The sequence below is a fragment of the Ciconia boyciana genome, chromosome 22, assembly GCF_034638445.1.
Source record: "Ciconia boyciana chromosome 22, ASM3463844v1, whole genome shotgun sequence".
NCBI classification, from domain to species: Eukaryota; Metazoa; Chordata; class Aves; order Ciconiiformes; family Ciconiidae; genus Ciconia; species Ciconia boyciana.
Genome location: NC_132955.1, coordinates 3530495 through 3542870, shown reverse-complemented (window position 1 = coordinate 3542870; position 12376 = coordinate 3530495). Strand labels below are relative to the sequence as shown.

The 12376-nt window shown below is 70.4% G+C and overlaps 3 protein-coding genes across 6 annotated transcripts; all 3 read right to left on the bottom strand.

Annotated features, from left to right (window-relative positions):
• Positions 1 to 216: 216 nt before the first annotated feature.
• On the bottom strand, positions 217 to 3077 carry TMUB2 (transmembrane and ubiquitin like domain containing 2). Of its 4 annotated transcripts, none has more exons than XM_072885674.1 (4): positions 2961 to 3077; positions 2333 to 2557; positions 1429 to 2134; positions 217 to 1064 (listed from the first exon to the last, which is right to left on the bottom strand). In XM_072885674.1, the coding sequence occupies exons 3-4, from the start codon at positions 1968 to 1970 to the stop codon at positions 710 to 712; spliced, it is 897 nt and encodes a 298-aa protein (XP_072741775.1). In that variant the 5' UTR covers positions 1971 to 2134; positions 2333 to 2557; positions 2961 to 3077; the 3' UTR covers positions 217 to 709. The 4 variants fall into 4 exon arrangements, with proteins under 4 accessions (XP_072741775.1, XP_072741779.1, XP_072741776.1 ...); XM_072885678.1 differs by having other exon boundaries at positions 2467 to 2557; XM_072885675.1 differs by lacking the exon at positions 2961 to 3077 and having other exon boundaries at positions 2333 to 2702.
• A 459-nt stretch (positions 3078 to 3536) lies between these two features.
• ASB16 (ankyrin repeat and SOCS box containing 16) lies at positions 3537 to 6626 on the bottom strand. The gene is made up of 5 exons (XM_072885793.1): positions 6317 to 6626; positions 5677 to 5944; positions 4164 to 4656; positions 3965 to 4078; positions 3537 to 3882 (listed from the first exon to the last, which is right to left on the bottom strand). The coding sequence occupies exons 1-5, from the start codon at positions 6624 to 6626 to the stop codon at positions 3697 to 3699; spliced, it is 1371 nt and encodes a 456-aa protein (XP_072741894.1). The 3' UTR covers positions 3537 to 3696.
• Positions 6627 to 7083: 457 nt separating this feature from the next.
• Positions 7084 to 11113, bottom strand: HROB (homologous recombination factor with OB-fold). Its single transcript, XM_072886132.1, has 10 exons — positions 10985 to 11113; positions 10593 to 10643; positions 9356 to 10303; positions 9159 to 9242; positions 8823 to 8963; positions 8519 to 8627; positions 8345 to 8430; positions 8009 to 8131; positions 7631 to 7823; positions 7084 to 7434 (listed from the first exon to the last, which is right to left on the bottom strand). Exons 1-10 carry the CDS (start codon positions 10985 to 10987, stop codon positions 7361 to 7363), a joined length of 1812 nt encoding a protein of 603 aa, XP_072742233.1. The 5' UTR covers positions 10988 to 11113; the 3' UTR covers positions 7084 to 7360.
• Between the last annotated feature and the right edge of the window lie 1263 nt (positions 11114 to 12376).

Below are 12376 nucleotides of genomic sequence, written 5' to 3'. Positions count from 1 at the left end.
TTCATTACGTGTGTTTAATTAAGCAGGGCCATTACACACCCCCCCCTCCTCTTCCAGCCCGGCGCCCACCACTCGATTTACCAAAATCCACTTGGGGGGGGGCCTGTCTTTTTTTGAACAAATACTTCCCAAAAGCATGAGGAATGCAGCAGGGTAGCGAGCCAGCCGCGGTTTCGCAGGCAGCCGCCCCTCAGGCAGGAAGGCGAGCGCTCGGGCTGACGTTAACACCTTTATTTGCTTTAAAAAGTCTCTGGGAGGAAGCCACAGCCCGTTCCGGTGCGGGGCCCTGGGCTCGTACCCGCCTCGCCGTTCGCTGTGGCCAAGATCCTGCCCCAGAGAAGGGGATGGGGCAGGACGCATGCGAGGTGCGATGCTGTCCTGAGCGAGCCCGAGTGCGCAGAGCCGGCACGCTCGCTGGGAGAGGAGCGGCGGGCAGGAATGGAGCCTGACTGAGTGAGAACGGATCGTGCCTGACCGGCTCTCCTCCCCGGAGCTGTGCTTGGGGCCAGCAGGGAGGAGGACAGCGTCTGGGGGGGAGCGCAGCCCCTTCTGGGGGGACAAAGTCCAGCACCGAGACGGGGAAGGACACACCAAGCTCCTGGCATGCTGGCTCCGGTCACCGTAACACCGCGGCGGAGAAAGCAGCGCCTGCCCAAGTGCCGCGCTCCCACGGGGACGCAGGAGGCCGTGGCACCTCCCGGCGGAGTCCCTACTGTCCGTACATCCCAAACGCCAGGAAGCTGAACAGGATGGTGACGCCGATCAAGGAGACGGTGGCCGGGGCAGTGAAGAGCTGCCGGTAGTTGAGGCGGAGATACCAGACGACTGCCAGCACCACCATGACGGCGGGGACCATCAGGTTCCCCGTGCTGAGGGAGAGGCTGCTGGCGTCTGGGGCAGCGGTGCTGGCGTCGGGCAGGGCGGCGGCGGCGCTCCGGGAGCGGTGGCAGTGGATGACGCAGTTGTCCGTGATGTGGAGCGAGCGCAGCGTCCGCCCCTGGTCCTGCAGCAGCTGCCCGCGATAGATGAACTTCATCTGGCTCTCCTGGCCCGGGAAATATTTGCTGCGGAAGGAGGGAAGAGGTCGGAGGTGGCAGAGATGGGGCTCAGGGACGCACCTAAAGTGACCTGGGGCTGGGGGAAAACCCCCCCCCATTGTAAAATCGATAAGGGTCCCGGCTCGGGGGACAGCGACGGCACTGCCCCCACACGCCGTCTCGTCTTTTAAACTCATTATTTTAGTACCTCCTCGTTCTTTTTGGAGGGATCCCTCGGCAAAGCACGGGGAGAGATTAAAACCCTCCACTGGTGTCAGGCAGAAGGGTGGGGAGGGGGCTCTTTGTACTAGGGGGGGACAAGAGCTGCGGTGGGGGGGGGGGTTGCAACCAGGCAGTGCTCCCTCGCGTCCCCCTCTCCCTCGGGTCTTACCTCTTGAGGCCCCCCACAGTGTCCTCGGGTCGGGCCACGGCCACCTCCTCCGTGTCATTGAGGAATTTGAGCCGGATCTTGATGAGGCCGGAGCACAGGTCGCTCCCCCCCGGGGCGGGTGCCCCCCCCCGGCTCTCTGGGGCGCTGGGCTCAGCGGCCGAGGTCCGTTTGGGCAAGCTCCGGATGTCCAGCAGCCGCTCCAGGCCGGGGTCGGGGGGGCTGCCGCTGTCCCCCTGCTCCGCCGCCGGCCCCGACGCTGCCGCCCCTTCCTCTTCTGTTTTCTCCTCTTGGTTTTCGGTGACCCTGGGGGGGTCCAGGGCTTCAGCCGCCCCCGCCGCCCCCACGTACCGCTCCACGTGGCCGAGCCGGATGACAGCCGCATCCCCCGCCGCGACGATCGTTCCCAAAAGCTGGTTGCTGCTGTCAGCGACGTAGGTGGACAGCCACGCCAGGACCAGAGCCAGGACCAGCACCACGACACCGGCCACCACCGTCACCTCGTCCCCCACCCCTTGGATGAAGGTGGCGGCGGGGGGCTCCATCTCTGGAGCCGGGATTCCCCCCCTCAGCCCGGCAGCGTTCTTTCCGGCTCAACTCCGCCACGAAGCCCCCGGGAGGTGCGGTGGCAGCGGGGACACCCGGGGCTGCTTCGTGGTCGCGTTCGGCCTTAAAAGAAATCCCGCTGCTGCTCCAACAGCACGGAGAGCTGGAGGGAAGGGAGATTTCTTTACTGCAGATGCTTCCGTTTTGTTACCGAGATGCTAAACCAGCGAGAGCTGGGGACGGGGTGCTGCCCGTGGGGCAGCCCCACAGCCGTGGGGAGCTCTGAGCAGGCAGGCAGCAGCCCCTCAGCGAACGTGGGATTTCTCTTAGGAGGCAGAACTCACGGCTCAGCAGTAATTACCTCGTCCCTGCTGGGAGGAGGGCGATGCTGTCGCTTCCTACGTGCCAATTAGGAACACCGCACCTGTAATTACAACCCGAGCCGGGATCAGCCCGGCCAGGAAGGAGCCGTGCGCTCAGCGGGGCCGCGTTTACCTTGCTGGGGCCGGCGGAGGGTCCCGGTGTGCTCCCGAAGCCCCTCGGCGCCCAGCCGGGGTCACGCCATCCCTGAGCACCGGCCCCGCTGCTGGAAGGAGGCAGAGCGACGGCCGTCAGCGGGGCGAGGAGCCCGGTTCACGTCGGTCGAAGCCTTCCCGGTTCTTTCCGCAGCGGCCCCTTGCCCGGGGAAGGGGCGGCGGGGGCGGGACAGGGCCCGGCTGGGGAGAGGTAGACCCCCCGAGGGGGGGCGGGCCGAGCAGGGCCGGGCCGGCGGGGGTCGGTGCGAGACGGTCCCGGCTGGGTCAGTGCGGGGGGGGGGGGAGCACGGGGAGGGGAGCTGACAGGCGCGGGGAGGCCCGGAGGGGTTCCGGGACGGGTCCCTGCCAGGCCCGGAGGATCCCGGGGAGGCCCAGGGTGTGCGGGGGACCCTGACAGGCCGGGGGGGGTCCCGGTGGTTCCGTGCCGGTCCCGGGGGTCCCGCCCGCACTCACCGCGTCCCGCCGCCGCCCGCGCGCCGGAAGCGCCACGTCACAGCGCCGCCGCCGCCGCGGGAGGGCGGGGAGAGGGCCGCGGGCGCGCACGCAGCGCGTCACGGCCGCGCCGCCACGCCACGCCTACTAGGCGTGGTCCGGCGCGCGCTGATGGCGCGGGGGGAGGGAGGGCGGAGCGCTCGGGCTACGCCTCCACGCCGAGAGGAAATGGGCGTGGTCTCCGGCGGAGGGGGCGGGGCGTGATGGGCGGGGCCACGACCGCTGCGGCGGGGGGGGGCGGGGCGTCGGGTGCCTCGAGTGTCCCCGGGGCCTGTCACCGCCCCCGGGCCCGGCTGCCACCTCCCGGGGCCTGACCCCTCCGGGCCCGGCCAGCTCCGCCCCGGGGCCCGGCTGCCACCTCCCGGGGCCTGACCCCTCCGGGCCCGGCCAGCTCCGCCCCGGGGCCTGGCTGCCACCTCCCGGGGCCCGCCAGCCCCCCCCCCCCCTCCCCGGGCCCTGTGACCCCCGGCCCTGTCCCACCCGGTGCGGTGGCCGCTGCCCCCGCCGGTCCCCGCGGGGAAGGAAACGCCGCAAAAGCCACCTCTGCCACGTCCTTTATTCACAGCGGGGCGCTCAGGGGGGACACAGGGACGAGGGGGACGGCAGGGCCAGCGGCCAGTGGGGGACACGGAGCCAGCGGCCCCCCCCGTGGCACTCCCGGAGGCTGCTGGCCGGCGGGGGGGACCCGGGGGTGCCCTCAGGAGATGAGCCCCTGGAGGGGCAGCTGCAGGTAGTGTCGCAGCGGGGGTGGCAGGGCCAGCTTGGGGACAGCGGCGTGGCAGCGGGCGCCCAGGTGCCGCCGGACGGCGCAGCGGGCCAGGTGCTGCAGCCGCCGCGGCTGCCCCGCCATTTGCACCGCCGAGGCGTAGAACTCCCGGTGCTCCTGGAGGGGGTCAGACACAGGGGTGAGCGGGCTGGGGCTGGGGGGGGACACACACGCGGCAGGGCACCCCGCACCCCCTTACCTCCCACAGCTCCGGGGGCACGGCCCCCACCCAGCTCTCGGCGGGGGGGATGCGGTCGTAGGCGTTGAGCACCACTTCCAGCGCCGGCGGGTGCCGGCAGCAGAACTTGAGCATCTGCCGACGGAGACGTGTCACCGACACGGGGGACGCTCCCGCCGCACCCCCGGCACCCCCCCCGCACCCCCCCGCAGTTGCCCACCTTGGGGTGGACGGGGCCGGCGCCGTGGTCGAGGAGGAGGGCGATGGTTTGCTCGGGGCGCTGGCCCCGGTACTCCTCGACGGCGTGGAGGGCGCAGTCCATGGGGGTGTACCCGGCGCAGTTGGGGACGGTGGCATCGGCCCCGTGGCGCAGCAGCAGCCGCACCAGCCGGGGCTGCCCGTTGCCGCAGGCGTTGTGCAGCGGCGTGTGGTCCTTGCGGCCGGCGGCCCCGGGGTCAGCGCCGGCCGCCAGCAGCCGTTCGGCCACCCGGTAGAAGCGCTCGGCCTCCTCGGGGCGCTCGGCGGCGGCGCAGGCGGTGTTGAGGGGGGTCTCGCCCTGGCGGCTGCGGCGGGCGGGGTCGGCGCCGTGCCGCAGGTACAGCTCCACGTGGGCCACCAGCCCCTGCCGCGCCGCCACGTGCAGCGCCGTCAGCTGCCGGTCCCGCGTCCCCAGGTTCACCCGCGCCCCGTGCGCCAGCAGCAGCTCCGCGCACCTGGGAGGGGGGGACGGACGGGTGAGCCGGGGACGGGACACCCCCCCCCGCCCCCCCGGGGAGCCCCTGGCACCCCCTGGGCCCCCCCCCCCCCGGGCCACCCCCGGGACCAGCGGGACGCGGCGGCTGCGGCGGCGAACGCCGGGAGCCGCCGGGAGCCCGGCCCCTGGAAGGGCGGGGCTTGGGGAGGGCGGGGCCTGGGTTGGGGCTTGGCCTTGGGGGCGTGGCTTGGCTTGGGGCGGAGATTGGCTGGGGCTAGGCTTGGGGGCGGGACTTGTGTGTTGGGGCGTGGCTTGGCTTGGGGGCCTTGGATTTGGGGGCGAGGCTTGGCTGGGACTTGGCTTTGGGGGCGGGGAGTGGCTGGGGGGCTGGCCTTGGGGCGGGACTTGGCCTTGGGGGCGTGGTTTGGCTTTGGGGCGGGGCTTTACTGGGGCCTTGGCTTTGGGGGCGGGGCTTGGCTTTGGGGCGGGGCTTGGCTTTGGGGGGCAGGGCTTGGCTTGGAGGGATGGGCTTTTGGGGTGGGGCTTGGCTTTGGGGGCGGGGCTTGGGCTTACAAGTGGTGGGTGTGGTTTGGGTGGGAGGTGGAGCCTAGCATGCAGATGAGGCTGCCTATGTGGGCGGGGCTCACGGCATTGGGTGGAGCTTTGCTGGCAGGTGAGGGTGGGTGGGATTGGGGGGTGTAGGTGGGTCTTGGCATGCAGATGAGGCTGTGGGAGGGGCTTGGCACGCAGAGGAGGGGGTGGGGGCTTAGTGGGTGGGTGAGGCAGGTCACGTGGGGAGAGCACGGTACGTAGATTGTGTGGGTGGGGGCTGGTATGCAGATCGGCCGGGCGTGGCCAGACATGCAGATGAAGTGGGTGGAGCCCGGCACGCAGCCGAGCCCCGCCCTTGGACAGGGCCTGCCATGCAGAGCCGCCTGGAGCGCGGGCGGGGCGCGTGACATGGGCGGGGCTCCGTATGCAGATGAGGGGCGTGGCCCGCAGTGGGCGGGGCCGCCCAGAGCCGAGGGGCGGGGCGTACGGGAGGCTGTCGGGCGCGGTGCAGAGGTGCAGGGGGGCCGAGCCCTCGGCGCTGAGCACGTTGGGGTCGGCCCCGAAGGCCAGCAGCAGGCGGGTGCAGTCGGGGCGGGGGGCGGCCGCGCTGTCGTGCAGGGGGGCCTGGCCCCCCACCACCGCGTCCACCTCCGCCCCCCGCAGCAGCAGGTGCCGGGCGCAGTCGCCGTAGCCCCGGCCGGCGGCGATGCGCAGCGCCGATGTCTGCTGCCGGCGGGGGCTCAGCACCCACAGCCCTGCCGGAGGGGGAAGGCGTCAGCCGGGGGGGGCACTCAGGGGGCTGCCCCACACCCAGGGGCTGCCCCACGCCTGCCCACCCATGCCTCACCCTACACGGGACCCCCACCCACCCCTAGCCCAGCCCGGGGGCCGGTTGTGAGCCCCGACATGCCCCCGCCTCCACCCGCAGCGGGAAAAGCCCCGGGGGACCAAACGGGGATCGCCCCCCCCCTTCCCAGGGCCAGGAGTCCCACCAGCCCCAAAATCAAAGAGCCCCCAGCCCCCGAGGAGCTGCATCCTCAGCCATTGCTCCTTGTCCTGGACCCCCCGTTATTTTGCGGCGGGGGGGGAAGGGGAAGGGCCCCCCCCAGCCCCACGCAGCCCCGTACCCTGCTCGGGCGACCACACCAGCTCCTCGCTGACCGTCTCCATGATCAGGTTCGTGGTGGTCTCATCCTTAAAGATGCTCTTGATGCGCAGGAGGTCCCCGGTGTACAGGGCATTGTGGACAGCGGGGTCCCGGCAGTACTGGGGCCGCCGGGCGGGGGTCAGGGGGGGCCGTGGAGTCGCCGGCAGGAACTGTCGCGTGGCTGATTCCCGAGCCAGGGCTCGCCGGCGATCCTCCTGCTCCAGCAGCTCCCGCTGGAGCCGCAGCGAGCGCAGGGCGGAGGAGGTGAAGGCGAAGGTTTCCTGGGCCATGGGCACCCCAGGAGGGCAGGGGGAGGCTGGGGGGGGGGAGCGAGCTGCCTCCGGCGCCTGGGTGGGGGTTATAAATAGGGCTGTGCCCCACACACAAATGCTGAATCAAGAGCCCAAGCCAGGCTGCCCTATAAATAACTCCCCCGGGGTGGTAAACAGAGTCACGTTGGAGCGGGGCTGCCAGGGCGCTTAACCTCTTGCTGGGTGCGAGATGGGGACGGTCCCAAGGGGCTGGGCTGGGCCCCGGGTACCCCCCAACCCCCCAGGGCTTGGGCTGAGGCTGCACAGGAGCTGCGGGGGGTAACGGCACCTCGCGCCCAGGGGAGGAGAGGGAGAGCGGGGACCCCTCAGGGGAAGGGTTTGGGGTGCTGCAGCTCAGCGGAGAGGGGACAGAGGGGCACCGCTGGCCGCAGTGGCAGAGGGGATGGTGACGCACAAGCGGACGGGGCAAGGCAGGGACAGAACAGCCCTTTAATGCAGGTTTGGGAGCCGAGAGGGGCCAGCCCACCTGGAGGAGTGGGGACAGGCACTGAGGCCGCATCTACCCGGGACTCCCCAGGTCCCCCCAGCTCTCGGCTCCAGAACAAACACAACAGACGCACGGACAAAGGAGCAGGCGGGCAGCCGGTGCATCACCTGCTTGCTTGGCATCCTCGCCAGGCTGCGGTTCAGCCCAGACCGTGCCAGCAGTAACCGTCTCCCCGGCCCCACGGCCATGCTGCAGCTCCCCGAGGTCAGCAGCAGTCAGCTTGGGCCGGAGCGGAGAAGAAATCCTCAGGCAGCTCTCCCAGGAGCCCGTCCAGGTCATCTGCACGGGTACAGAGAGGATGAAACGCATGAGTTTTACACATGTACAGAGAAGGAATCGACTCCATGTACTGGGAACACAGTGGGACGAGACTCCCTTTGGCGTTACAGGGGAGGGGAGACACTGCCCGAGCCCAGGACCTGTTTTCCACAGGTCATTGAGCTTTTCCTCCCCACACAGTGTGGGCCCAACTCACCCATGTCACAGCCATCCGCTCCCACCGGCTCTTCTTGCCCAGGCCCGGGGCTCTGTGGGTGCAGGGAGAAGCCCCCAGGAGACTGCTCTGTGCTGTGGTTGCCCGTCCTCCACTGTCCCCAGTCCCCAGGGGCAGGGACACCCCAGGGGGGCTGTGCAGGGTGGTCCCTGAGTAGCCCAGCCTGGGCAGGGACCTGCAAAACCCAGCAGAGAAGAATTGTTGTGGACCCACAGGAGGATTTATCTGTCCCTCCCAAGCCTCCCCCTTCCTCCCCGGTTGCTCTCAAGGGTCCCCGCAGTCCAGACCCGCGGGGTAACACCCTCGGGGGTCCCAGCATCCCTGTGCCTCCAGGGCCAGCAGCACGGTGCCCTCTCTCACCTCCCGCTGTGCTGGCGACAGCCGCGAGAAGCTGCCCTCTGGCTCCGGCGGGTAGATCTTGAGCAGGTTGTTGGGGGTGACGTTGAGATAGTGGTTGCGGTGGGATGGGGAGAAGACACCCACCTGCGAGGACAGAGCGGTAGTCGGAGTCAGAGCTCCAGCTTCTGATGGCACCGCTGGCCGCAGCCTGGGGAGGAGCTGGAGGAGCCCCTCGTCCCGTCCCCGCAGGATGTGAGCCCGGCTGCTGGGCACGGTGACTGTGGGTTAGCAGCACCCGTGGCACAAACAGCCCCAAACGCCTTGCTGCTGCCGGAGATCCGCCTCCGCGTCTCCTACCTGCTTCAGGAGCAGCACCGAGCCGGGCCTGAGCTCGCTCTGTCTCTCTTCCAGCAGCAGGCGATGCACCGTGCCCTGCATCTCTCCTGCGGATGAGGAGGGGATCCCATTAGCCACAGGGAGCGATGGCTGGGAGCCCCAGCCCAACCCGGGCACGAGCACGGCCGCGCTTACCAGTCGGGTCCCTGAACACGGCACCAGCGTCAACGTTGGTCCTGGTCAGGGTCTTGATCATTACCGCCATGCTGGGGACCTTGTTCTTCGGGAGCTGCTTCAAGGCTGCCTGCACACACAGACCCTTGTCACAGTGACGTCCCCGAGGGCAGCCCCACAGGGCCATGGGACGTCTACAGGCAGCCCAGCTCAGCCCCCTCCTCCCCACATAGATGCCTGGTCCTGGAAACAGCTCCAAGGGGCCAGGGGAGAGCCGGGAAGCTGAGTCCCCGGGGCCAGTGCCCTCACCTGGGGCCCTCCTCACCTTCCGCAGCACCATGACCACGCTGTAGGTCCTGAGGAAGCAGCTGGGGTCCCTCTCGTCCAGCCCCAGCTCCGTCTTCATGGCAAGCCAGGGGCCCTTCCCGAAATCCTCTTCCGTGGGTGGAGAGGAGCTGGGCAGTCCCTGGAGTCACAGGACAACGGCTGTCACCACCCCGGAGCTGAGCCAGTACGTCTCGCGGCCCCGGCACAGTGAGGGGGGAGCCCCGGGGACCCCCTCCCCTTCCAGCATCGCCCTCTGAAAGCCACGGCCTCGGGGACCACCCGCAGCAGCACCGCCGGGATTCACATCCAGCTCCGCACCGGAGCAGGGCTTTACCTCCGTCCGCGGCTTCGCCACAGCCCCGTGAGCCGGAGTTTGGGGAGCAGAAATGAGGATCTCCTCCAGGAGCTTCCCAGCGTGCTTATGGGGGAGAGAGAGACGTCACGGGGCACCCAGGGGAGGCTCCGAGGCTGCCCCAGGGTTTTGCATCTCTTCACCAGTTGTTCCCACCTCACCCCATCCCCTGCACCCACCTGCTGGGGCAGGATCCCGGCCGGCCCCGGGAACCGGCGAGTCTTCCTCTGCGGTGGGAGATGGGGGGCAGCCCCGGGCGCTTTGCTGGCCGCCGTCACCAGCTGCACGAGGTGGTTGGTGACCACCGGCGTCTGCAGGCTGGCCGGGGCCGGCCTGAGCGGCTGTCTTGGTGGGGGCTCCACGCAGCTCATCAAGGCCGGTGGGTTGGCAGGAGGCAGCCGGGGCGGGGGGCAGCTCTGCCGGAGACCCTGCGCCGTGGGGGTCCGGGGCACCCGCAGCCCCACGGAGGAGCTGGTTGCTCCCGGCTGGCACGGGGACGCTTGGAAAGGCCTCGGGGCCGGGCCCCTGGGAGCAGGGACAGAGCCACAGGAGCTGCCTGGCTTTCCCGGGGGTGCGGGGGGCCCGGGGGGACAGGCACCGGCTGCGCTGGGCCGCAGCACCAGCTTGGGAGCGGGAGCTGCCCGTGGGGCGGGCAGGGGGTCCTGCCTGACCTCCAGCCCCCCAGAGCCGGGGGAGACCAGCTCCTCTCCCACCCGCAGCTTCCTGGGGACTGCCCACTCCTGGGGGCTCTCCTGCCCCATGCGAATCAGTGGGGGCTTCTCCCACCGGCCTGGGGGTGGCCGGGCAGCACTGGCCCCCGCTGGCAGCTCGGGGCCCTCCAGCTCCATACAGGCGGCCAGGAAGAGGTCGTTGTCCAGCTCATCCTGGGGGACCGCTCCCCTGGCCGGGGGTCCCCGGCAGCCCGCGGGCTGCTCCCCCTGCCCAGCGAGGGGCCGCAGGCTGGGGGGTTTACCGGAGCCGTGACCGAGCTGGGGTCCCAGCAGGCGGAGGGGCTGCAGGCCGGGAGCTGGGGATTGCACGCTAGGAGGGACCGGGCCACCGCCGGGTGACAAACGTCCAGGGACCACGAACTGGTTCTCTGCATCCTCCACGGCAGAGAGGAAATCCTGCGGGAGGAGAAGGCACCGGGCAGCCAAACAGCCCCGTCCCCCTGTCCCTGTCCCCCCCACAGAGCCACCCATGGGGGGACCAGGCCAGCGCAGGACCCTGCCCTGATGGCCCCTAGGGAGTCAAGCCAAGAGCAAGAAACTTCTTAACGAGTTAACGCCGCTTAACGAGTCACCAGCGCCCGCACCCACCCCCCGGGTGGGTTAAAGCCACCCCCGTGGGGCAGCTCGGGGCGCCGGGGTGGTGCCAGGCCCCGCTGGTGTCCCCAGGGCTGTCACCATCCCTCACCTCGTCCGCCAGGTCCCCGTCGGCCCCGAACAGCTTCTGGAGGCGGCAGGCCTGCGGGAAGGGGGGGGTAAAGCCGGGGGAGGGAGCGGCCACGGGGTGCCCCCCACCCTGCGGGGACCCCAGAGCCGCCCTGTCCCACCAGAGGCCCGGGGTCTGCCCGCTACCTCCCCTCGGGGAAGGAGGGGGGACACCCGCACCCCCATTGCCGGGACCGCAGAAGACCCCGAGGGCCCCATGGCGGCGGCCCTGACCCCGCGGGGACCCCAAACCTTCCCCCGGGCCGGGCCCGCCCCACGGGGACCCCAAACCCGCCTCCCCCGGGCCGGGACCCCCCAAGGACCCTCCTCGCCCCCCCCCGGCCGGGCCCCCCCCTCCGGTCCCGCTCCTGTTACCATGGCAGCGGCGCGGCCCAGGCCCCGGAGGCGGAAGTGGGCAGGGCCAGGACACGAACCGCGGCCGCGGGGGGAGCGGGCGGGAACGGCCCCTTTAAGGGCCCCGCGCCGCCCGTCGGCGGGCAGGAATGCGGCCGCGCCTCTTAAAGGGGAGGTGGCAGCACCCCCCCCTCCCCCCGGCACCCCCCCCGTTGTCTGTCCGTCCGTCCCGCCCGTCCGTCCGTCCCTCGGTCCGCCCGGTCCGTCCCTCCCCACCCCCGTGGGTCCCTCCCGCTGCCGCCGCCCCGCGCTCACCCACCCCTCGGGCACCCACGCGTGCGTGTGTGCGTGTGTGTTTCCGCGCGTGTCCCCGTGTGCACACGCGTGTGCCCCGCGCCGCCCCGGCTGGACCCCGCCGCTCCCCGCGGCGCCGGCGCTGACTCACCACGGCCCCGGCCCGGCGTGATTCATCCCCGCGCGTCCCCGCGTGGGCCGCACACTCAGAGCGGCCGCGGGGACCTGCCCCCGCTGCAACGCCGGCTGTCACACGCACGCGTGTGCAATTGCACGAGCGGGTGCTGCCCTGCCCGCCGGCGGGGCGGGCACACACGCGTGTGTGTCTTGCACACGCGTGTGTGTGTGCTGCCCGCCAACCCCCTGCACGTACTCACACGCGTGTGCAACGGCACGCCAGCCCGTCGCTCGCGCACACGCGTGCAGCTGCACGCCGGCCCGTCACACGTGTATGCACACGCGTGTGCAGCTGCGCACGGGGCGCTGCGCAGAGGGCACACGCGTGTCGGCGTACACCCACTTGTCACGGGTGTGCTCCCACGCGTGTGATTCCCTGCCAGCCTCTTGCACACGCACGTTCACACACGTGTCGTCACGCATGCACACGCCAGAGCAATCGCACGCCAGCCTCTTGCACACGCACACACGTGTGCCATCGCACACCTGCCCATGGGGCGCACACGCACACGTGTGCGCTATTGCACACTAGCTTATTGCACGCTCACACGTGTGTCATTGCACACTCGCCCATAGCGCACACGCGCAGTTTTACACACGGGTCATTACACGGTAGCATGTGGTGCACGCTCACACATGTGCTATTGCACACCAACCCACGGTGTGCACGCACATGCGCTCACACGCGGTTGCCATTGCACACTAGCACATGGTGTACGCTCACAGGTGTGCCGTTGCACACTAGCACGTGGTGGTGCACACTCACGCTCACACGTGTGCCATTGCCCACTAACGCATGGTGCACGCTCACACATGCTCACACGTGTGCTGTTGCACACCAGCCTGTCACATACTCGCACACGGGTCACTGCAGCAGCCCACGGTGCACACTCACGCACGCTCACACATGTGCCGTTGCACGCTAGCACATAGTGCACGCTC